A 24106-nucleotide genomic window follows, 5' to 3' on the forward strand; every position below is an offset into this window, starting at 1 on the left:
TTGCCAACACTACAGTAATAGTCCCCCCATTCCTCTCTCTGATTTAAGCCTTATCTTGTTTCTTAAACTCTGCACAGAAGCCAGAGTGATCATTCTGAAACTCAGTCATGTCACCCTCTGACAGATTCCCATTCACTACAGAGTAAAGGCCAAGCTCTTTAGAATGACTTACAAAACCCTTCATGGCCTACCTACCTTTGCAAACTCATCTGCCTCTTTCCCTGTCCCATAGGCATCTCAGTAATATTAAAACAGTTATAGTTTCTGATATTCACCATGCAATTGCAAGTTTCCATCGCTTTGCTCATGTGAGTCCTTCTGTCTAAAATACCCTTGACTCTGTCTCATTTGGTTAACCCTGATTAAAACTTGAATATTTTGTTTAAAGTGTTTCTCCTTCAGGAACCCTTCCCTAAACTCAACCCTGGCTCTCCATCCTGCTTCCTCAGGCTGGGGTATCCTCCCCTCTTCTCTATTCCCGTAATACTCTGTGAATTGCTCCATCATTATATTTTTCATCCTATGCTGATATTTATATACTTATCTGTTTTCCTTTTGGGCAGGGCCCATATCCCCAATAACAAGAGGTTACCAGCATTCAGGAAAAGTTTGTGAACCTAAACTGAACTCTTTGCTCTTCCAAATCATGTATTCATTTCTTTATTTTCCATTAATTCGATCATCATTTACTAATGAATTCCATGGGCACAGCCCACTCCACTCACCCACTTTCATTTTGCTGGGTAGTATCCTGATTTCTCAGATATTTTGGGGGCTCTATGAAAATTGTTCACTTTTCCCCTCTCTATACATTCCAGAGCATATCAAAAACATTTGTTAACCACTTTCAAATTGTGATTTGTTTTTGAATTACAGGTTTGAATCATTTTTATATGCTTCTTGTTCTGATGACACAACTGACTGATTACACTTCTCTTTTATGGGTATAGGCTGACATAAGTGATGCTATGTGACAGTCTAATACCCTGGAATTGTGAGATTATGCTCCCTCCTTGCTGTCTTCCATCTGCAGGAAATGCAGACCTCGATGGCAGCCATCAGAGTTAAATACATGTTGATAAATAACATTAGTGAAGTAACAGCAGATTATTATTTTACAGCAGGTCTTTGAAACTACTCAGACTCGGCCTGTCTCTTCCTGATTCAGAAAAGCTTTCAGCCCACTGGCTTTAGCCACTAACGGACACTGATTTTTTAAAATTTGAGTTCATAAAGGGTGAAGTTTTGAAAGCTTTGATGTAAATCCTACAATTTCCAAACAAAATCTCAAAAAAAAATGAAGAAACACAGAGGGTGGGTGGTTGCCAGTCTGTGGAAGTCAAAAGCAGGGCAGGCCAGCTAATCCAGGGGCACTGGGATTGGGAGCTGGGGAACAATGAAAGATGTGGGCTCTCCAGGCCTCTGGTAATAACCATGAGCAGCCAAGAGCAAGTGACAGCGGGAAGAAGCCAGGAAGGACAGGGACATGAAAAGATGATAAACAAAGGCCTGTATTTAGCTCCGACTCTCCTACTACAATGAGCTGACTTCGCAAGGAAAGAGTAAGATTTATATAAACCACCTCATAAAGAGAACTTTAAAATAATAATAAGAAGCTAATCAGTTAATTTTGCACAACCAATACTTAGATTAATAAATACTCAGCCCTACAACCTCATGGAAATATATTAAGTACAGACGCACTCTATCACCTCTATAAGGAATCAAAATATTTAGCAACCAGCCCAGAATGATCAGCCAATTAGAAGAGACATTGGTTATAGACACCAATCAGGCCATCCTCGAGCACAAAGCTAAATATAAGCCCTGAATAAACACACAACTGCACAAACAACAGGCATATCTTCCCTCCCCTGCAAAGTTCCACTTTAGAGTCTACTCTGGTTCCTCTCCCAAGCAACAAGAGTGATTAGCGATAAAAATTTGAATGAAAAATCTGAAGTTATTCTTGTGCATATTGGTTTTTGCCTGAAGCTAAAAAAAAAAAAAAAAAATGACTTAAGAGTTTCTTTTTCCATTTTCAGCATTTTATTTGTCCTCGCTGTTTCTAGGCTCTAAAGGCCAGCGATTTTCCCATTTCCACTGCCCTGCAATCCAAAGCTCCCTCCTCAAAATAGACACCGAGAAATCATGAGCTGTTTCTTGGTCGCAGGCCTTGCAGGAATTCCTGAGCACTGCCTTCCTACTCAAGCTTCTCTTCATCTCACCCAGCATCCAGCACTTCCGCATTTCTTTTCTACCTTCTCCTCCAGACCTGGTTTCAAATCCAATCCTCCATCCCTAATCTTTATACACTATTAATTTTCTTGCAGTTTTGTCCATTAGAAATTCTTTGGAGAATAGTAGCAATTTTAGGGTTTTCTGATGTCCGTGTCATTGAGCTGTAGCTCCCCACTCCATTTTTTGAATGGGAACATTTATTACTAATCTCATGTCAGTCATTCTCTTAAATGATTTGCTTGTATCATGTCACTTAGCCATTAAAATGCATTTAAACATTATTTTCACTTTGCAGGCAACTGGGGATCAGAAAGTCTAAGGAACGGCCGGGCACGGTGGCTCATGCCTGTAATCCCAGCACTTTGGGAGGCCGAGGCGGGTGGATCACGAGGTCAGGAGATCGAGACCATCCTGGCAAACACGGTGAAACCTCGTCTCTATTAAAAAAATACAAAAAATTAGCCGGGCGTGGTGGCGGGCGCCTGTAGTGCCAGCTACTCGGTAGGCTGAGGCGGGAGAATGGCGTGAACCAGGGAGGCAGAGCTTGCAGTGAGCCAAGATCACACCACTGCACTCTAGCCTGGGTGACACAGTGAGACTCCATCTCAAAAAAGAAAGTCTAAGGCACTTCTCATTGATCACACAGCTAATAAGCAGTGAAACCAGTCTGAACTCAGGAGACAGTTGATTTCAATTTCTTGTTTTCTTATCCTACATTGCTGCTCTAAAATAAAAAACAAAAATACTAATAAAACTGTCCAAAGTTATAAGGTCTGGCCTCAATTTGAATGACACTTTTCTAACTCAATCGAATGTTTTCACATATAAGAATAGCTGGGTCACCACTCTACATCTTCACACTGCTTATCAATCTCAAGCCAACAAAGCCCTAAGCAGCCCTCAGCTTGAGAAAAATGTTAACCAAAATAACTTCTGCCTATCATTACTGAAGAGAAATGAAAGATTAATTTGATATATTCCAAGTATATGTTGCCATTTATTTGAATCAATGCTCCATTAGGTATTCCAAAATTATTTAAAAATCAATAATGATCAGCTTTGGGTTAAATGGTAAAGTCAACAAACCCAAAGCATTATTTTGAGGGTTGAGGGGATTGGTTTCTTTCTTTAGAATTAGATAGAACGAAAATTAATTTACAGTTAGACATTGGCCCCAGAGTAAAGAAGGAAGGTTTATTTCTGCTCAGGACTGGTACATGTACAGGCGTGCATGTGCTTGTGAGTGTGTGTGCATGCATGTGTGTACTTGTGTGGGAAGTAGTGGACACACAGTGAGGTCCAGCTGCATTGAGGCAGGTTTGGAGGGCCCTAGGAAAGCATGGACAGAAACTGGCCTCCTCTCTAGGGGCATGCTGATTAACTAAACTTTATGTAAGATCATATTGTTTTCAACCTCAGAAATATTTACCAGAAAATCAGAGACCATGACCTCCTGGACAAAAGGAAAACAGTCACAGCCCTGAAGGCAGGAGAGGACCGAGCCATTCTCCTGGGACTGGCCATGATGGTGTGCTCCATCATGATGTACTTTCTGCTGGGAATCACACTCCTGCGCTCATACATGCAAAGGTAATACCACTGGGAGGGTGCAACCCTGCTGTTTGTCTCCTCCTCCATCCTCCCCCATCACTTAGGCAACCCTAAGGTCATCTTCCTCGCCTTCTTTCCTGATAAGAATTTTGAGAAGTTCCTGGTAAACAATACTTTTCAATAATGTTATCTAATAATAATAATAAATATAGCTCTATGTATAACATGGATACCAGGCGTCAAAGACTTGTACTTGTTTAATTATCACAATTACTCTATAAGGTTAAGTATAAATATACTCATTATAAAAATGGCAAAACTGAGGCTCAAGAGAAATATGATTTCCTCAGTGTCTTACAGCTCTTACTTGTGGCAGAGCTAAGATTCAAGCCCACATCTCGCTTATTCCAAAGTCCCTATTCTTGCCACTTCACACTTCTGTCCGTTCCCCATCCTCCTCCCTTTTCCACCCCAACCAACCCCTCCATCACCTTCCACGTGAGTGGTTCTCAACTGCATATTCCAACTTCCCCAGAAACTCTAAAAATGACAATACCCAGCCCCCATCATCGTCACCCCAGAAGGTCAGATTTAATTGGTCTGGAGTGGGACCCAGTCACCAGTATCTGTTAAAGCTCCCCAGGTGATTCTAATGGGCCTTCTAGGCTGAGAAACACTGCTATGCATCTACTTTTAAAAATAACAGATTTTGAATCTTTTCATTTCAATATTTGCCGTAGGTTTACTGAATGGATAGGGAGGCAAATAAATTGTGAGACAGCAAGTGTACTCTCGCCCTCGGTAAGCCACGTGGTAAATCCCACCAGCATCTCTAGCTGTTGTCCATAAATTGGACACTCTAAACACAGGCGAGCCCAGCCTTGATGTATCGAATGGGGGGAAGTCTCACAGCAGTTCAGCTTAAAGAAACAAGACCTTTTCTAATGAAAAATTGAGGTTTCAATCCAAAAGAAAATGAAACAATTTTGTGGCATTTGTTTCTCCATCTAAATTAATACTTTCATTTTAGAAGCAAAATCTAGCTGAAATACAGTAATTTGCTGAAATTAAGGCATCATCTTTCACATTTGTGGCTGCTCTGCTCTGTTTCTCTGATGGCCTTCAGCTGTGCTCATTTTCAATGAAAGTGCTGATGCCTCAGGCCCCAAGTGGTCGCTGATTCCAAAATGCTTTCAGATCTTCACATCTGCTTAGAACCATCAAAGATTTTTTCCTCAGTATATAAGCAAAATGTGACCACCCATGTTCCAGGAAAACACAATTTGCCACACCGAGGGAGGGGATCAGGTCTAGTATCCTGCTTCTGGAATAAAACTTCACACATGCAAAGGGGCAAGATGCTGTGGATGCCTGTCTAGCAAAAGGAAAGGGTATCAATCTGCAAAGAAAACACGTTTCTCATTGCTGTGGTGATCAGCTTATATCCAAAACCAAACCATTGATTGCTGGTGTGTTAATTCCTAATTACAAATGTTAATCTTGATCATAAAATTAAAGGTATATTAAAATGACAAGTTGACAAATGGGCAGCTGGATTCTTCCAGGTGAGAGGTAACAGGACACCCTTATTCATCCATTAGTCTGCATAAAAGAGTTTCTTTTCCATTGTGTTTGTGGGGAGACAGCACAACACAATAGAATGAGCCTGCGCCTTAGAGAATTACAAGATTGGGTGGGATCACAGTTTCCATCACTTACTGCCTATATGTCCTTGCATATGTCATGGGATTTCTCAGTTCACTCACTTTTAAAAAGAAATTGCTTCCCAACTTGCACAGTTGTTGAGAGAACAAAAGAAGGTATTATATATGAAGTACCAATTAGGGTGAAAGGAATGTGCAGCAAGTGACTGCTCATGATATAACGAAAGGGTTGAGTTATCCTTTTTCCCTTATTAGAAAGACCTTAAGGCATTCTGTCACTGTCGTTCCATCTGTCAAGCTGGACCACACAACCCTCCACTCCTTTGTCATCTCCCCGCTCCTTCTCCCTCACACCTTCTGTGCCTGCAAACGGGGCAGGGAAGGGATCTGGGATGCAGAAAGTACAAAGTAAAACATACAGAGGTAGGGGCTGGAGCATGTCAAGAAGCTGCCTGCAATGTGTAAATACAGGGTGAGGACAGGTGATGATTTTAAAGCATGCTTCATGTTACCAGGGAGTTCAATAAGGGAAAAAAGAACTTAAGTCAAATACCAGAGAATACCATATAAAATGGAAGTCACTGAAAACGTTCTTGCGTGTCCAAGTTTGTCTATGCTATATGGTAGTTTGCTTAAAGCTGTTCTATACGAAGGCCTAAACTTTACACAGATAGATCATATTAGAGATTTAGAAAAGATTTTTCAGCTTCAGGAGCTGAGAAATAATTCCCTCAGATGATGCCTTTCTCACTATTAGCTCTTGGGCCTGTGTTTACTCTCACCCCTTTCTCTGTAGCGTGTGGACCGAAGAGTCTCAATGCACCTTGCTGAATGCATCCATCACGGAAACATTTAATTGCTCCTTCAGCTGCGGTCCAGACTGCTGGAAACTCTCTCAGTACCCCTGCCTCCAGGTGTACGTTAACCTGACTTCTTCCGGGGAAAAGCTCCTCCTCTACCACACAGAAGAGACAATAAAAATCAATCAGAAGGTAAGAACTTGGCGCGCTGCATTTCAGTTACCCCACAGAGCTTCACACCAGGCTCTCCGCCTCTGAAGTTCCCCTTTGCCAGCATTTCAAAGGAAAATACTTTCAGGAAGCAGAGCCTGCCTCTTCCATTCAGAGAACTTGCTATGTGACTCTTGCCTAGAAAATATTTATTTTCTGTGCAAGTTGTCGGCAAATCATTCCTACATTTGTGGTAGTGCAGATTTGGCTTTCACTTCCATTTGAAAGGGTAAATATTAACATATCTTTACACAAATAGACTGAGTCTTTCAAAGCAACTATGCAGCTTAGAGATGTACAAGACAAAACCATGTGTTTATCCTGTACCTGGGAACCACCAGCTAAAGGTGTGTTCTGTTGGTCCATGGTCATTGTCATTTAGTTCTGTGACCTCAGGGATATAACTTAACGTTTCTGATCCTCAGCTTCCTTTTCTCTAAAAAGCAACAAATGGACACCTTGCAAGGTCCTTATGAAGATGAGACCTCAGCATATACAATGTTGAGCAGAGCATGCTACTTTCGACCCATGGTCACTGTGTGTGTGTGTGTGTGTGTGTGTGTGTGTGTGTGTTCTTCTTCACATATGTCATATTCATAGAGGCTGAATTTTCCAGCACTAATATATTCAAGTCCACGTGGTAGATATTCAACAAATGTGTATTTTATTAAAGTTTTACATAAAATTTACATTTATAAGGTCTGGAATGACCAGGAAGGTGTCAGCAGACCAACTTGCCATTACAATTTTAAGTTAAATATATTGAGTGTTGGATTTGTGGTAACAATTAGATATGCAGAATAATCTCATATGCGAAGACAACTCAATGCCACTCTTGGCTCTTATTACCAGGATAAACCCTTCTGACCTCTAATCTTTCTTGTAAAAGCTTTTCTTTTCATTACATTGTCAGCATTTAAATGATATAGCTTACGGTTATTGAAAAAATGCAGTAGATTCAAAGTTCAATACTAGCACATAGAGAGTGAATAGGATTTGTTTCTGATATATCGACACAAAGTAAGGAAAACAACCTTGAACTTTTGTTGCAATAACTTAAAAGAACTCTTGCAAATATCTCTGAGGACTCAACATAATAAATATTTCAGAGAATGTTGTTTGAAAATGCTGGCTCTGATTTTCTTTCATTTGTAGTAGCCACAAATAATACCAGTCCCAGTGCTGTGCTGCAATATGTAAAGCCTAGCTCTCTCACAAAGTGTTTGTCTTTCATGATCTTCGCTTAAGTCAGATTTTAAAATCAAAGCTGACCGGTAATGATGAATGCCTATAAAACTCTTAAACCTGAATAGGCATCAAAAAATGGGACATATTTTCATTTCCTCATTTTGACAATTTATCACTACAGCCCTGTGAATGCATTATTTAGGCTATAAACAGAGAGGGAAGCTACCAATAAACTGTCCCAGTTATGTATTCAGGACTGGTATCTTACTTGCTCTCAGCATAACACTAGGTCATCATTTGGTTTATTGGTCCCACTATCTTGTTTTTTCAAGTAAATTATAACATAGAGAACTGTGCATGAAATGAAAAAGTACAGCTCAAGTATTACAAACAGATTCATGACCACCATGTAACCACCTTAAGGTTCAAGAAATACAACATTTTCTGTACCCCAAAAACACCCTACATGCCCCCTCTCAATAACTACAGGCTCTGCGTCCACCAAAGACAACAACTATCCTGACTGTTTATGGCAATTACTTTCTTACTTTTCTTTGTACTTTTATCACCTAAGGATATATCCTTAAACACTAAATATTCTATTAATAGTTTTGCCTCATTTTTAAACATTATATAAATGGAATCACATAGAATACTTTCTGTCTGTTTTTCTTCACATAGCATTATGTTTGTTAGATTTATTCTATTTGGTTACAGTTCATTCATTTTCATTACTGTATCATATTCCATTGTATGAATATGTCTGTTTATTCATTCTACTGCTGATGGACATTTTGAGTTGTCTACAGTTTGGGACTATTACAAGTAATTCTACCATGAATATTCTCATATATGTCTCTGGTGCACAAGCACACACACTTCCATCAGTTATAAACCTGAGAATGGAATATTTAAATCATAGAGTATACATATCTTAAAATTAAGTAGATAATGCCAAGTAGTTTTCCAAAATGTATATGCCAATATACATTCTCACCAACCCTGTGGGTATGAGAGTTCTTACTGCTCCAAATCTTTACCAACACTTGGTAACATCTGTAATTTTGATTTAGCTAATGTATATTTCCTCACGATTCTAATAGCTAATGTTATCAAGTGCCTTTTCATTTATTCATTGGCCATTTGGATATCCTTTTTGTGCAATGTCCATGCAAGTTGCTTGCCCATTTTTTTATGGAATTGTTTCTTCTTTACGTTCAATACAGGAATCATTTAAACATGAACCTCTGTTGGTTATACGTGTTGCAAATATATTCTCCCATTATGTGGCCTTTTCACTCTCTGAATGTCTTTCAATGAAAGAAACTTCTAATTTCAGTGCAGCCAGATTTTGTCAATCTTTTTCTTTCTGTTCAGTGCTTTTGCTGTTCTGTTTAAGTCTTATACCCACCCTAATATCATAAAGTCATTCTCCTAAATGACATTCTAAGTATATTATTGTTTTCCCTTTCATGTATACAGTAAAATCTGACTGGAATTAATTTTTACGTAGGGATCAACTTTCTTTTTTGTTTGTTTGTTTTTTCATATGGACACCGACGTGCTCCAGTCCATTTTTGAAGAGACCACACTTTTCCTCACTGAATTATTTTTATAATCTCATTTCTTCCTCCATTTTATCAGAAGTTATCTATTCTGTTACTATTCTTTTTAAAGTCAAAAAATAACAGATGCTGGCGAGGTTGCAAAGAAAAGGGAATGCCTATCCACTGCTGGTGGGAACATAAACTGGTTCAGCCATTGTGGAAAGTAGTTTGGTGATTGCTCAGAGAACACAAAGCAGAGCTACCATTCGTCCCAGCAATCCCAGTATTGGGTATATACCCAGAAGAATACAAATTATTCTCCCACAAAGACACATGTACATATATGTTTATGGCAGCACTTCTCACAATAGCAAAGATGTGGAATCAACCTAAATAAATGCCCATCAACAGTGGAAAGGATTTTTTGCTTCTTTCTGGATACATCCTATCTTCTAATTCAGCAATTCTTTACTCTGCAAATCAACTGTTAAACCCATCCATTGAGTACTTAATTTCTCTTACGGTATTTTAAATTCTAGAATATCCAACTGAGTCTTGTTTTATCATGTCCAGTTCTCTGCAATATTTTAATTATTGTCTTTTAAATCCTTCAACATAAAAAGTAAAATTATAGTTGTTATAAAATCTATTTTGATATCATCACTATTTGAAGCCCCTATGTACCTGTTCTGTTTTTGTTTTCTCTTGTTTGTTTTCATGCTGTCTTGTAATATCTGACTATTTTTATTAGGTTTCAGATATTATATTTGTAAAATTTTTATAAAAAATAACTTTAATCCTAGGATAATGTTATAATGTCATCATTTCCAAAAATTATTTCCATTTGCTTCACCAGCCACAAGCCATTCAGCATCACCTCATTCTAACTTCATAAATTGTGATACTCAAATCAGAACTGAAGTCCCTATGAGGACCTATCTATTTCAGGCTGACTATTCTCCCAGGATGCAACCCTTCAGAATCCCAACCCAAAGTGAATAGGGGAATTATCAAGACCCCAGCTTGATAGGCCCCCAATAATAATTCCTGCTCATAGCTCTGCAAGGCTGTCAAAAATGCCAGTTAATCTCCTAGGCTCTCACCCCCTCTTCTACAATCAGCAAATGCTCCCAGGGAAAAAGGCAGCAAACATTTGGCTCACTTTCCTGGCCCAGTGATTCTTCACTTTCTGGAAAGCTACCCTCTGCTTTTAATCTGAAATATACGCACTGAAAATACACAATTATCTCTATGTCAAAAGGTCATTAAACTGTCTTCATGCAAAATGAGGAATATTCAAGATAATTATGGCAAAAACATAAAAAAATTTTCAATGTCAGCTCTCTTTCCTGTTATCCTTCCCAGGCTCACCAAAATTAATGGTCTCCCTCACAGTTACCAACAAATAGGCATGGTTATATTGAGATACATCAGGCGCTGTTGATAATAACTGTCCTAAGACAATAGGAGGTGAAAGGATATTAGTCAATCTGTCTGCATCTTGGTAGAAAGCATTTTATTTTTACATTTTTACCCTCTCTCATATAGTTTTTCTTTAGCCTTTAAACCCAGTGACCAACCTCTTGTCAACATTATGACCGAAGCTGCTTAAGCTGATAAACTGTCATGCTCTCCTAGAGCCACTGGCTGACTAATGGGCCCTGGGAGCTACAAGAGGGCTCAAGGGTCCCTGCCTCCCTTGGCTACAAGGCTGTCACTAGCATCATAAAAAACAGCAGCTGAGTATTAATTCACTATGGTTGTTGCTTGTGAATTCCTCAATGCCAATCTCCTTCAGGATTTTAAAACCTCTTTTCCTCACCAGGAATTCCCAAAACATGCCCCTATGGTTTGAGGATAGATTTAAAATGTAGTTTGGTGCAAAAAAAAGGAAACTATACCCATTTTTTTTGGTATATGGCATAATGCTATATATCTGGTCTGATGATGTAGAAAAATCCCAATTCAGTTTCTCCTACTATACTCTCACAACACACTGCCAAATCCAGGTGTGGGGGGGCTTTTCCCCACACATACTGAAGGTGAGTTCAGAATAATAAAATAATTTTCCCAGAGTTACACATTCACTAACTAATTATGTCTGAATTAAAATCTAAGTCTTTTTACTTCATCATCCTTGCTCTTAAAGAGTAAAACATTAGAGCATCCCCTTGAGAGAGTAAAGACAAGAGTTCTGAAAAATCCAAATTCTGTGAACTATTTATCCTTCTGATAGATATTTTGGTGAACAGGTGAGAATCTACATCTTTCCATCCTATTCCAAGAGGCACTTAGGATCAAGTAAGAAACAATGAGCAAAGAATAGAATTATCTGTGATCCATAGGTAGGATTAGGACTGTATATTCAGCACCAGTTTATGTAGAGTGGATATTAAACAGATAGAAGCTTACCCTGAAAGGGGTAAAAAAAAAAGTGGGGGTTGGAGGTGGGGAATATGCCCTGAAATTTGGCATTTGACATCGCATAATTAGCATTTTAAATTTGAGATATTTCTTAGACATTTCCTGAAACTGCCGGCAGACCAGAGATTCAGAAACACTTTTGTGATTGACAAAGTTTAGTCACTCCTTACCAAAGTTGAAATCTGGGAAAACTGAAGAGAGCACCTTTGTGTATAAGCAAAAGAAAGAATGTGCCATAAAGAAGCTGATACTGAGCATCAAAAAGGAAAGCAGGGGGAAGGAACCTAGTGCTTTTCAATTGCCAAGAGGGAGGCGCGTGGTGAAGACTCAAGGTCAGATTAAATATCTGCCTCACTTTAGGACTAATTGGATACATCAGAATCCTAGGGACTCTGTGGTTTAAGCTTTCTGGATATTGTCTAATCCCAAAGCTCCAAAAAGATTCTATCTCCTTAGTCAATTTCCTAGGTCTTTCAAGTTTCTTCTCTACTCCACATCAAGCAGAAGTGTCATAATAGATATGAGACCTGTGGGCAAATATAGGAAAGGAAAATCTCTCTGTAATGGGACCTTTGTCTCAATACTGAAAGAAACAGTCATGCATAGCAGTGTGAATTCTATTTTCCTTTTCACTACTAAATACTTGGAACAGTCAACTTGCCAAAATCAAGCAGATACTAGATATTCAAACTAAACAAGTCTAAGGTAAACGTTGTAGGATCCACTTTTTTAAAAAGTGATGGTAAAGAGCATGAAGTCTCAAAAGGAGTGGGAAGAAATGAAGTCTCAATTTACTTTCTCAACTCATCTGTTTATCACTAATGTTCAAAAAATTCAAAAGTTGAAAATATATTTGTGAATCCAAGGCTACCACCTGGTGAACTATACATTCTTTGAACATTCAAGTTATGTCCTGCTCTCGAGCATAGAATGCAAAGTCTGGTACATTATATATGCTTAATAAATATGTGCACAATATTCATTATTTGAGACTACTAGAAAAAGTTCCATTGACTTTGGAACCAATAATATTTATGTTTCACATGAGCAGTGTTTTTTTCCATTTTTGGTTTTTGTTTGTTGTTTGTTTACTTCATGGACATTGTGGACTAGGACCTGGCTACTAAGGAGTTCTGACAGTACATTTGTAACCCACCTCTATGATTGTACAGTCTTTATTGAAAGGCTTTTTAGCCACATTCTCATCCCATTTCATCACCCGTCTGTGTTTTTTTTTTCTGTTTCTCTCTGTACATTCTATATTGTTTATGTTTTTGTCACCTATATATAACATGCTACATGGTATATTGGAGACAACAAATATTGAATGGATTTTATTACATTTCTAACCCCATTTCAAAAATAAGATACTTCCCTCTTTATAAAAAGGCAAATGAAGAACACACCCTTCCCTTGAAGTGATCTGAGAAATTGATAGCTCCCTTCCTACCATCACAAGGAAAAGGAGGCTGACAGTGAGGTTATTCAGCCCAAAACACTCTCTTATTGCCTCATCCCTTCCCCACATCTTTTATTTTTAAGATGAAGGCATGTCACTCTTTGCTTCACACAAGCCTAGTAAGGCATGTCTGAAAAAAAGCCCAACAGGTAGTTTCTTAAAACTTCTGTCCATCATGAGAATAAAAATAACTGTTCTAAAGGATTCTGGAAGAGAGGCTAAGGAAAAAAAATTTAGTCAGTTCTCCAAAAATTGGAGAGAAGATGCAATTGCTGGACCTTCATGGCCCAGGTAAGGGAAAGGATGATCAGGAGACATAGACAGGACCCAAGGTTTTTCAGCTGGGAAAGGAAAGAGCATGATCTTGGGTCCATCCCTGTGGTTTTCAGTACTAAAGAGAAGTTTCTGTCTGTCAAGAATTTAAGGATTGGGAAAAGCAGTAAGATTTTATTAACAAAACTCAGGATTAAGAGAGATGTAAGTCTAAATCTTCCACTGAATGGCTGCTTCAGAGGTTTGATAGATTTATATAATCACATGTTAAGGCACAAAAGAAAAAATTACCTATAGCCATAGTAAAATATTAACATATTTTTATCAGTACTAAAATATATTGTATATATAAAATTATTACTCATATGTTCTTTCTGTTAAATATCATACAGAATCTCAAAGCTAAATCTTCCCCTTCCCACACCTCCCACCAAAAAAGAAAGATCTAAAAACGATAGATGTTTATTTTCTATCTAAATTACATTTTTCCAACTAAGTGTATATCTCACTTAGTAAAGTTTTGTTTATTGAAATGCATTCTATGTATTCGAAACCAAAGACATAAAAATGCCCTCTGAACACATGATAAAATCATGAGATAACTAAATCTTCACTCTAAATTCACACCTGCCTAAGAAACATACTCATGACTATTGTTTGAGCCACAGAAACAAAAACCTAGGCTCCTAGTGTAGAATTCAGCATAATGCAAATCTCCTAAGACAAAAAGGCAAGGGACATGAGATGACAGCCATTAAACAGGACTGCTTCTGTGAAAACCATGCAGCTAGTAATTTTGTTCTTCTTAGAGATTCCATAGTTTAGTATGTGATGCTTGATTGAAGACTTTTAGAAGACCATGTGGATATATGTGAAATTCCAATAGAAAAACATGTTAATGAAAATTTATTGAGCCTTTATGCATATTCATCATTTAATTGTCACAAAAAAAAATCCAAAAAAAAAACCTGCCATGATGGCTCTATTAATCACATTATATAGATTTTAAAAATTTATTCTGCGAGGCCACATAACTTGCCTACAGTCACACAGTAACCAGATCTCCTGAGCACAAGTCAGGAGCTTGTTATACTACTCATACATTCATCATCACCAAAGGACTTATCACCAAAAGACATATCAATAATAAAAGTAGATGATCACCAAAGGACTTATCAATAATAAAAGTAGATGATTGATTGACAAATAGTAGAATTTTAATTCTCAGGGACGGTTAATGGTCTAGTGACAGCTGGTTTATATGTGTGTTAAAAAAATGACAAGATGAGAAAGAGCTAAAAACACCAGGGGAGAGGACCTTTTCTCCACTGGTATCTGCCTGTTGCTCATATGTGTACCATTGGCCCTGAGGTCCCACGATCAATCGAGTATGGACCATGCCTCATCCGTCCAGCCCACATGCATGTAATGAAAGTCCAATGACTTTCAACTTTAATTAGCAGCTCCTGTATTACAGTTCTGCCAGATGGTCTCAATGGTAGTTTATATGAAGAATCTTACCTAGTGACAGAATTATTGCCATTTGTCTGACAAATGTTTATTTAAAAATATATATTTTTAAGCTGAATCAGTTTACAAAAGCATAAGAAAAAGAAAAACTTCACTTTCAATGGAATGCCATTCTTACTGAGATCATTTCAATAACTTAGCACTGTTCACCACTGAAATTGCTACTATAAACTATCTTGGCACAGAAATATACAGATACCTGAAGCATTCATAATCTAAATTGGTTTGGTTTAAATTCAACCAGAAATAGTTTGTCTGTTATTTTTTAAATGCTTTGGTTCAAAAAACATTTCTAAAAACATTAAAGCAATGATCAGGGCATCTTCGAAGATGTCGATCTTCGAAGGACAAAAATTAAGGTATTCCCACACTGCCTTATACCCTTTTGATCCAGAGGCATTCAACTGGTAGGAAATTTGCTTCATGACAGTCAAAGTCCAGTTGTCATACTAAATTATAACTGACTGAAAAATTCCGCTTTCTTGGTGATACTTTCACCCCCTTAGTGCCTTGCTAGTACCAGGGAATTCTCTGCTCCACTCACCTATACAAATGTATTCACATTTATTCTTAGCTGGTTAAATTTTAAGGTGTCAACCAGACCTTGCTACAAGAACATCACATTAAACATGGTTTATGATAAATGCCAGCATGCTCATCCTTCATTCTTAACTAATCAAAGAACCTTCCTGCTGTTTATAGTCAAATAATTCAATGACTACAGCTCAGTAAAAAAAAAAAAAAGCAAGGTGCCTGTGTGCTCACTGATAAAGTCCAGGGAAAGAGTAATTCAAATATATTTCATTAGCCAAAACTCTTTGTTTTTTAAATATTTTGTTTCTGGGAAATCTACTGGTCTACATTTTTCTGAAATTTCAGGCTTCTACCCCAAAACCTGTATCAATGTACCTCAAAGCTCACCTTATCTGTGTCTCTGCATATAGTCATGGAGGTTGTGCATTGCACAGAGGTTCTAATCACATTGTAAAAGTCATATATGTGAATATTTACAGTTACAATTTGTAAATTGGTAAATGACAGTAAGATGTGAGTTTTATAAATAAAATAAATTTATTAGGATAATTTTCCAACTGAAAATGATAATGTTTTGAAGAAGGAGCATAGTGTTTCAGCTCACACTAAAACACTCTATAGATAAGCAGTGATTCTGTCAGAAAGTAATTTAATTCTGATAAATCAGATAAGTTAATCATTTGATTATATATATATATGTATCAAGGGGCAGGACAGTAAAAAGTCTATTGAGAGGTTCTTACCAATAGAGAAGAGAGTTAGCCAAAAACCCAAACATCTCCCAGAAAAGCGATTTAAATCACTTTTTCCAAACTTAAAAAAAAACCCTCATTATTATATCAGTTTTGTCATGGCACATTTATAAACAAAGGAATATAAGTCACAGAGATTTCCTCAGAGATAGCTTTTTAAATTAAAAATGTGTCCAACTATATAACATAAAATAAAAAGAAAAACTACAAGAAAGGTATTTAATTCCATCTGTATCTAGATAAGAAAGAGGAGAAAGGGAAGAGTGAACAGGAAGAGGAACAGAGAGAAAGATTTAAAGCCAGGTGGGGGTTGAGAGAAGGGCAAGGAAGGAAGAGATACAAAAAAAAACAAAATGCAAAGATATAAGTGTGTATTAATTTGTTTTCACATTGCTATAAAGAACAACTGAGACTGGATAATTTATAAAAGAAAAAGGTTTAGTTGACTCACAGTTCTGCATGTCTGGGGAGGCCTCAGGAAACTTACAATCATGATGGAAGGCAAAGGGGAAGCAAGGCATGTCTTCTCATACTGGCAGAAGAGAGAGAACATGAGGGCGGGGGTGCTGCCAAACACTTTTAAACCATCACATCTCATGAGAACTCACTCATTATCATGAGAATAGCATGGGGAAACCACCTCCACGATCCGGTCACCTCCCACCAGGTGCCTCCCTGACACCTGGAAATTACGATTTGAGATGAAACTTGGGTGGAGACACAGAGCCAAACCATATCATTCTGCCCCTAGCTCTTCCCAAATCTCATGTCCTCTCTTCCCAAATCTCATGTCCTTTGTACATTTCAAAACCAATCATGCCTTCCCAACAGTCTCCCAAAGTCTCAAATCATTCCAGCATTAACTCAAAATTCCAAGTCCAAAGTCTCATCTGAGACAGGGCAAATCCCTTCCGCCTATGAGCCCGTAAAATAAAAACCAAGTTAGTTACTTCCAAGATACAATGGGGGTACAGTTGTTGGGTAAATAGACCCATTCTAAATGGGAGAAGTTGGCTAAAACAAAGGGACCACAGGCCCCATAAAAGTCCAAAACCTAGCCAGGCAGTCATTAAATCTTAAAGTTCCAAAATAATCTCCTTTGACTCCATGTCTCACATTCAGGGCATGCTGATGCAAGAGGTGGGTTCCCAAGGCCTTGGGCAGCTTCACCCTGTGGTTTGGTTCTGCAGGGTACAGCCCCTGCAGTTGCTTTCCCAGGCTGACTCTGAGTGCCTGCGGCTTTTCTATGCACATGGTGCAAGCTGTCGGTGAATCTATCCTTCTGCGGTCTGAAGGACAGTGGCCCTCTTCTAACAGCTCCACTAGGCAGTGCCCCAGTGGGGATTCTGTGTGGGGACTCCAACCCCACATTTCCCTTTTGTACTGCCCTAGCAGAGGTTCTCCATGAGGGCTCCACTCCTACATCAGAATTCTGCCTGGACACCCAGGCATTTCTATATATCCTCTGAAATCTAGGTGGAAGTTCCAAAACCTTAACTCTTGTCTTTTGCACACCTGCAGTCCCAACAATACCTAGAAGCTGCCAAGGTTTGGGGTTTACACCCTGTGAAGCAATGGCCTGCACTGTACATTGACCCCTTATAGCCACAGCTGGAGCAGCTGGAAAACAGGGCACCAAGTTGCAAGGCAGCATAGAGTAGCAGGGCCCTAGGCCATTTTTCCCTCCCATGCCTTCAGGCCTGTGATGGGAAGGGCTGCTACAAAAATCTCTGACATACCTAGGGACATTTTCCCCATTGTGTTGGCTATTAACATTCAGCTCCTCATTACTTATGCCAATTTCTGCAGGAGGTTTGAATTTCTCCCCAGAAAATGGGTTTTTGTTTTCTACCAACATGGTCAGGGTGCACATTTTCCAAACTTGTATGCTTTTAAACATAAGCTCCAATTTCAAATCATCTATTTGTGAATGCATATAACTGCACATTTCAGGAAAAGCCAGGTCACCTCTTGAATGCTTTGCTGGTTAGAAATTTCTTCTGTCAGATATCCTAATTCATCTCTCTCAAGTTCAAAGTTCCACAGATTTCTATGACAGGGGCAAAATGCTGCTAATCTCTTTGCTAAAGCATGGCAAGCACAACCTTTGCTCCAGTTCCCAGTAAGTTTCTCATCTCCATCTGAGACTACCTCAGTCTGGACTTCTTTGTTCATATCACTATCAGCATTTTGGTCAAAACCATTCAACAAATCTCTAGGAAGTTCCAAATTTTCCCTCATCTTCCTATCTTCTTCTGAGTCCTCCAAACTGTTCCAACCTCTGTCTGTTACCCAGTTCCAAAGTTGCTTCCACATTTTCAAGTTATCTTTATAGCAATACCCCACTGGCCTAGTACCAATTCTCTGTATTAGCCTATTTTCACACTGCTATAAAGATATTACCTGAGACTGGGTAATTTATAAATGAAAAAGGTTTAATTAACTCACAGTTCCACATGGCTGGGAAGGCCTCAGGGAACTTACAATCATGGCAGAAAATGAAGGAGAAGCAAGGCACATCTTCTCATGGTGGCAAGCAAGAGAGAGAACATGAGGGAAGAACTGCCAGACAGTTTTAAACCATCTAATCTCATGAGAACTTACTCACTATCATAAGAACAGCGTGGGGGAAACTGCCCCCATGATCCAATCACCTCCCAGCAGGTCTCTCTCCTGACACATGGGATTACAATTCAAGTGAGATTTGGGAGGGGACACGGAACCAAACCATATCAAAGTGTGTAGAAATAAAGAGAGGAGAGACATGTAAAAGAGGTAGCCAAAGAAAAGAGAGGTGAAAAGATCAAAAGAAAGGTAGCGTAAGTTCTCAGGTGAGTGGTGATTAAAGAACTGTTTTATTCTTCCTTGGCTTATAGGAAAAGCTACTTTGGCATGCTAAATGGGTCTGACCCACTCATCTCAGCTTTTTAACTATTCAATATTCCTACACATTACAGATTTCTTTTTCGTAATTCAACAGAAGTGTGGCTGTTTTTTTTTATGACAGTTGCAAGGTAACCAAATAAAATGAAACCAAGAAAAAACGATAAGAGTAAACTACTTTCCCCGAGAGAACTTTTATGTTATGTGGACAGATGTGGACAGACAAACTGATGGCAGAGTTGACATTCTGATTCCAAAGAGAAGTATGTTCAATAGAAAATAATTAAAACCGATCATACCTAGCTATGGCAAAAAGAATCCTGGGAATCATTTAATTTATTTTATGTACGCAACATGGAATGATTAAATCAAGCTAATTAACATATCTATCATTTTATTTCAATCAATAAATAGTATATGGGTGAGCAATCAAGGGACATCTTGGTCAGATACCTTAAAACATTGTTTTAATCAATGTGTTATTTATTAGGATTTCCCAAGGCACCAGTTTGAATATGAAAAGAATAATCACCATGGTTGTTTCACAGATCACTAATTTGAACACAATACTCCAACCCCACCTAGAGTCTGAAACACACAGAATATCTTCTAGTAACAGTTTATCTTATTCTCCACAGTGCTCCTATATACCTAAGTGTGGAAAAAATTTTGAAGAATCCATGTCCCTGGTGAATGTTGTCATGGAAAACTTCAGGAAGTATCAACACTTTTCCTGCTATTCTGACCCAGAAGGAAACCAGAAGAGCGTTATCCTAACCAAACTCTACAGTTCCAACGTGCTGTTCCATTCACTCTTCTGGCCAACCTGTATGATGGCTGGAGGTGTGGCAATTGTTGCCATGGTGAAACTTACACAGTACCTCTCCCTACTCTGTGAGAGGATCCAACGGATCAATAGATAAATGCAAAAGTGGATAAAATAATTTCTTTTAAAGCTCAAATACTGTTTTCTTCCATTCTTCACCAAAGAACCTTAAGTTTGTAATGTGCAGTCTGTTATGAGTTCCCTAATATATTCTTATATGTAGAGCAATAATGCAAAAGCTGTTCTATATGCAAACATAATGTCTTTATTATCCAAGAGAATAAATAACTGTTTTGTGTTGGTTGGTGGTTTTCATAATCTCATTTCTGTACTGGAACTAGTACTTTCTTCTCTCATTCTGCCAAAATAGGGCTCAGTTATTCATTTGCCAAGCTTTGTGGAGGAATGTAGGTGACATCAATGTGAAAAAGTCTGTGTTCTGAGTTGTCAGATCTCTTGAAGACAATATTTTTCATCACTCATTGTTTACTAAAGCTACAGCCAAAAATATTTTTCTTTTCTTATTCTAAACTGAGCCCTATAGCAAGAGAAAGGACCAGACTTCCTAATTAAAGGAAGTTAGGTACTTTCCTTGTATTTTTTACCATATCACTGTAAAGAAGAGGGGAAACCCAGCCAGCTACTTTTTTTCATCACTTTTTATTCATAACTTCAGATTTTTAAAACTGATTTCCAAAATACAAGCTGTTTTCATTAGCCAATTCTATAATATCTTCCTGTGATTTATGTAGAAAATGAACAGACCCCTTTTCCATTTAAGACCCTTCTACTGTGTGAAGAGATGATACCTACAAGGAGTATCATTACCTGTGAGTTGACTGAATGTTGGTAGGTGCTCCATTACAATCCAGAAAAGCCTGTGTTACTGATAGTTTGTGGAAATCTTTATTTCATTTCAATTTACCTGTTAGATGGTAAAATTAAGATGCTACTTGCTGGTAAAAATGGGTGGACTGGTTTCAATGGGTAAATCTGTTGTAGCAAATTAATGTGTTGGAATATTGCTCTTTGGGAATTTGTGTTTAATTTAATGAATGTGTAGTATCTCCTTCTGACAAGTGTTCCCTATTGGAATTTTAAAGCTATGTGCACAGAATACTAGTCTCTTCTACATGTTTTATTTTTCTATTTACAACTCCCTTTTTTGTTGTTATATTTTATACACAGAATCGATCTTTTTTCTAACACATATTTGAACTGAATAACAGACTTAAAGAAAGCCTTTGTTCACATTACTATTTACTTATTGTGTTTGGGGGAAAATATGAGGGATTGATTTTAAATAAAAAGCATTCCATCTTTCATTCAATATCAATATCAAAAGAAGAAGACAAACATCTATCTTTCTCATCTATATTTAAGTACCTTTTTGTAATGTAGTATCAAAGTATTTTAGGTATTGCAAAATTTTACAAATCATTTGTGGAATGAATGGTAAAACTAATCTGATGTGGAAAATTATTCTGCAATATTGTAATTCATAGTTTGACTTTTCATAAGCAAATAAATCCTTAGGATGTAATCAGGACTTCAAATGTGTAATTAAAATTTCTTTTAAAAAATCTATTAAATTGCAAGATTTGAATACTTCTTGCATTCTGAGCTGACCAGCCCATGTTAGTCCAAAAATTTGTATTTCACTACCTTTAAAAATATTTTGAGTGATGACAAAGAAAGTTTCTTTTTTTTAACACCCAAACACATACACATAATGTTGTGACCATTTGAACAATAGGATGAAAAATTCTTTTATTTCTACTCTACTTTAAAACATATAATTCTGAAGATACTAAAGAATTACTTGAGACTATAGAGCTGAAAATGTGCAGTCTTTAATGTTTTTTAGGCTTCCCTTCAAGTGATCCAAGGGTGAAATATATGTGAGTGAAATTATCAGATGGGTTATTTTATTTTTACTTAACTCTGAATTTTTATTAAAAATTCCCAAATAATGTTTAAGATAACAATGTACAAATTTTTAAATAATGACACCAAAAAGATTAACTGGTGCCTTCTAGAATCCCAATACAGCAACAGCCCCTTCAAGAAATTTAGATATATACACAATTAATGCTCATTATTAAAAGAGAAAGATCTGGGACTAATGATGTTTTAAATGCTTTGCACATGTTAACTAATTCAATCATTTAACAACTCTATTGGAGGAGGTATTGTTATTATCTCATCCTACAGATGAGAATGTTGAAGCTAAGAGATGTTAAAGAATTTCCCCAAGGCTATACACATACTAAGATGGTGAAGATGTAAGAAAATAGTCTGTAACTTCCCTGCTATGGTGACCATTTCCATGACTTTGGCATCTTTTAGATAACACTGGGGGAATCTGAGGCTTTGAAAAAATTATAGGAGTGAAGAAAAAGCATTGAACTGGAAGTCAAAGACTTCACTGGAGATATGGTGACCAGATGACTTTAAAGTTCTCAATTAGTCTTTTGACTCCTTTGACTGTAAAATTAGGAGATGAGGTCAGCTGATCATCAAGGTACCTTTTAACACAAACATTCCATCCTAGGTATGTGGAAGGAGGAATGAATACCATTTGCTAACCTTTGGAGCACAGGTCTGATCCTCAAACAGAATCTGTATATATTAATCTATGGATTAAAAAACAGCTTTTCTATTGATATTGCTAGTAAGTCTTTCATTTTTAAGTCCTAAAGCTGTATTTCCGTCTGCTAGAAGCAGAGCTCTGATCTCCATATTATTCATCAAGAATGACTTCCCTAAATGGTATAAACGTTTACACTTTCAAATCACTTTCATTATCCAATTGGCACATCCCATCTAAAACTTTATTGATTTCAGAGTCTCTGAGTTGCAATTGTATTAAAATCCAGAAATGGTAAATGTACCAATGATTGCTTGGAAATAGCTATAATAAAATACATGATTCTGTAGAAAGCTACTGGCAAAACACTAGCTGATGGTAATGACAGTGTAGGCAATCATAAAATACCTCTTCTGTAGACCACGTGACATTTAGAGTTCCAGCAGGCTACCCTTTCCCATTGCTGTGAATGACCATGCTGACCATGCTGTGAATGCATGGCATTTATAAAGCAAATATTATTTTCAGGATGTCAAGCCATAAATTTCTTACCACATTTCTGTGGGTGAAACAACACTGTAATCATTCCACTGGCATTAAAAGTGAGGCCAGCAGGATAGCAAAAACAATATGAGTAATTCACTCAAGTGAGTTAAAACAATAATTTTAAAGCAAAGGTTTGTTATAATACAAGCATAGTTAAATTTCCTCTCTCCTCCACCAAAACACTGAAATGAACAATGTTTAAGTAAGTAAGGTGGTTCTCATTGTCCGTATAAGGAAGAAGGTATGATTAAAGGGTGGACACTGTTCCTTCTCTTCTTAACTTCTGCTCTTTTCTCTCTCCCTTGTAAAATAATTTAGTAAGAACAGTCACAGTTCTACAATAACCACTTCGATGTGTGGATCATGTAGGAAAGTAAACTCAAGAAAGAGTTTCAGGACTCCCCCGAAAAGTTTGCCAGCACGATAAGCACAGCAGAACTGAAGAAATAACTTCTATGTTAAATCTGTCCCACCTTTTCATATTTGAAATAACTGTAAGAAATAATACAAAGTATACAACACTGCCTTATATTTTAAGAATACCTTTGTAATCTACTAGAAGGCTCAACAAATACACATGAAAAAAAATAGAGAACAATTAGGTATCTAATCCGCATGGGTGGGGATAATATTTACAAAGTATTGATATGGGGCTTAAATGGCTTATGTATGTCAATATCAAGCATTGTATACAGCATATAATAGACATACTAGTAATAATAGTAATTATAATTAATAATAAAGGTACAAGCGGTATTAGTATATCCACTAGTAGTATATAGTCTCTTGGAGCTAGAATAGCTCTAAAATGTCATTTTGCCCAAAACACACATCAATAAATTCCTTCCACAAGATTTTAAGCAGGAATCATCTAGCAATATAAATGGTTACTACCTGAATCCTGCCAGTGATGGGATAGGTCACCACTTAATGCTAAAATGTTTTCCTCCTAACAAGTTGAAATCTGTCTCCCTGTAATATCTACCAACCAAATCCACACAATAAAATCAATACTCCTGCAATGACTTATTTTATTAGCGTTATTTTATTGAAATGAAGGAGGGGATGGGGAAGAGCAATTTCCATTT

General features: G+C 37.5%; 1 protein-coding gene across 3 annotated transcripts in view; it reads left to right on the plus strand.

Annotated features, from left to right (window-relative positions):
* The window catches only part of KCNMB2 (potassium calcium-activated channel subfamily M regulatory beta subunit 2), a 295239-nt gene extending 273772 nt beyond the window's left edge, over positions 1 to 21467 (plus strand). For 2 of the 3 annotated variants that reach the window (XM_028843331.2, XM_015131555.3), the window contains 3 exons: positions 3661 to 3831; positions 6253 to 6448; positions 19695 to 21467. In XM_028843331.2, the coding sequence (XP_028699164.1) occupies positions 3661 to 3831; positions 6253 to 6448; positions 19695 to 19979 (652 nt within the window). In that variant the 3' untranslated portion in view covers positions 19980 to 21467. 3 annotated transcript variants of the gene reach the window in all.
* The last annotated feature ends 2639 nt before the right edge of the window (positions 21468 to 24106 follow it).

This window comes from Macaca mulatta, chromosome 2, assembly GCF_049350105.2.
Source record: "Macaca mulatta isolate MMU2019108-1 chromosome 2, T2T-MMU8v2.0, whole genome shotgun sequence".
In the NCBI taxonomy this organism is placed as follows: Eukaryota; Metazoa; Chordata; class Mammalia; order Primates; family Cercopithecidae; genus Macaca; species Macaca mulatta.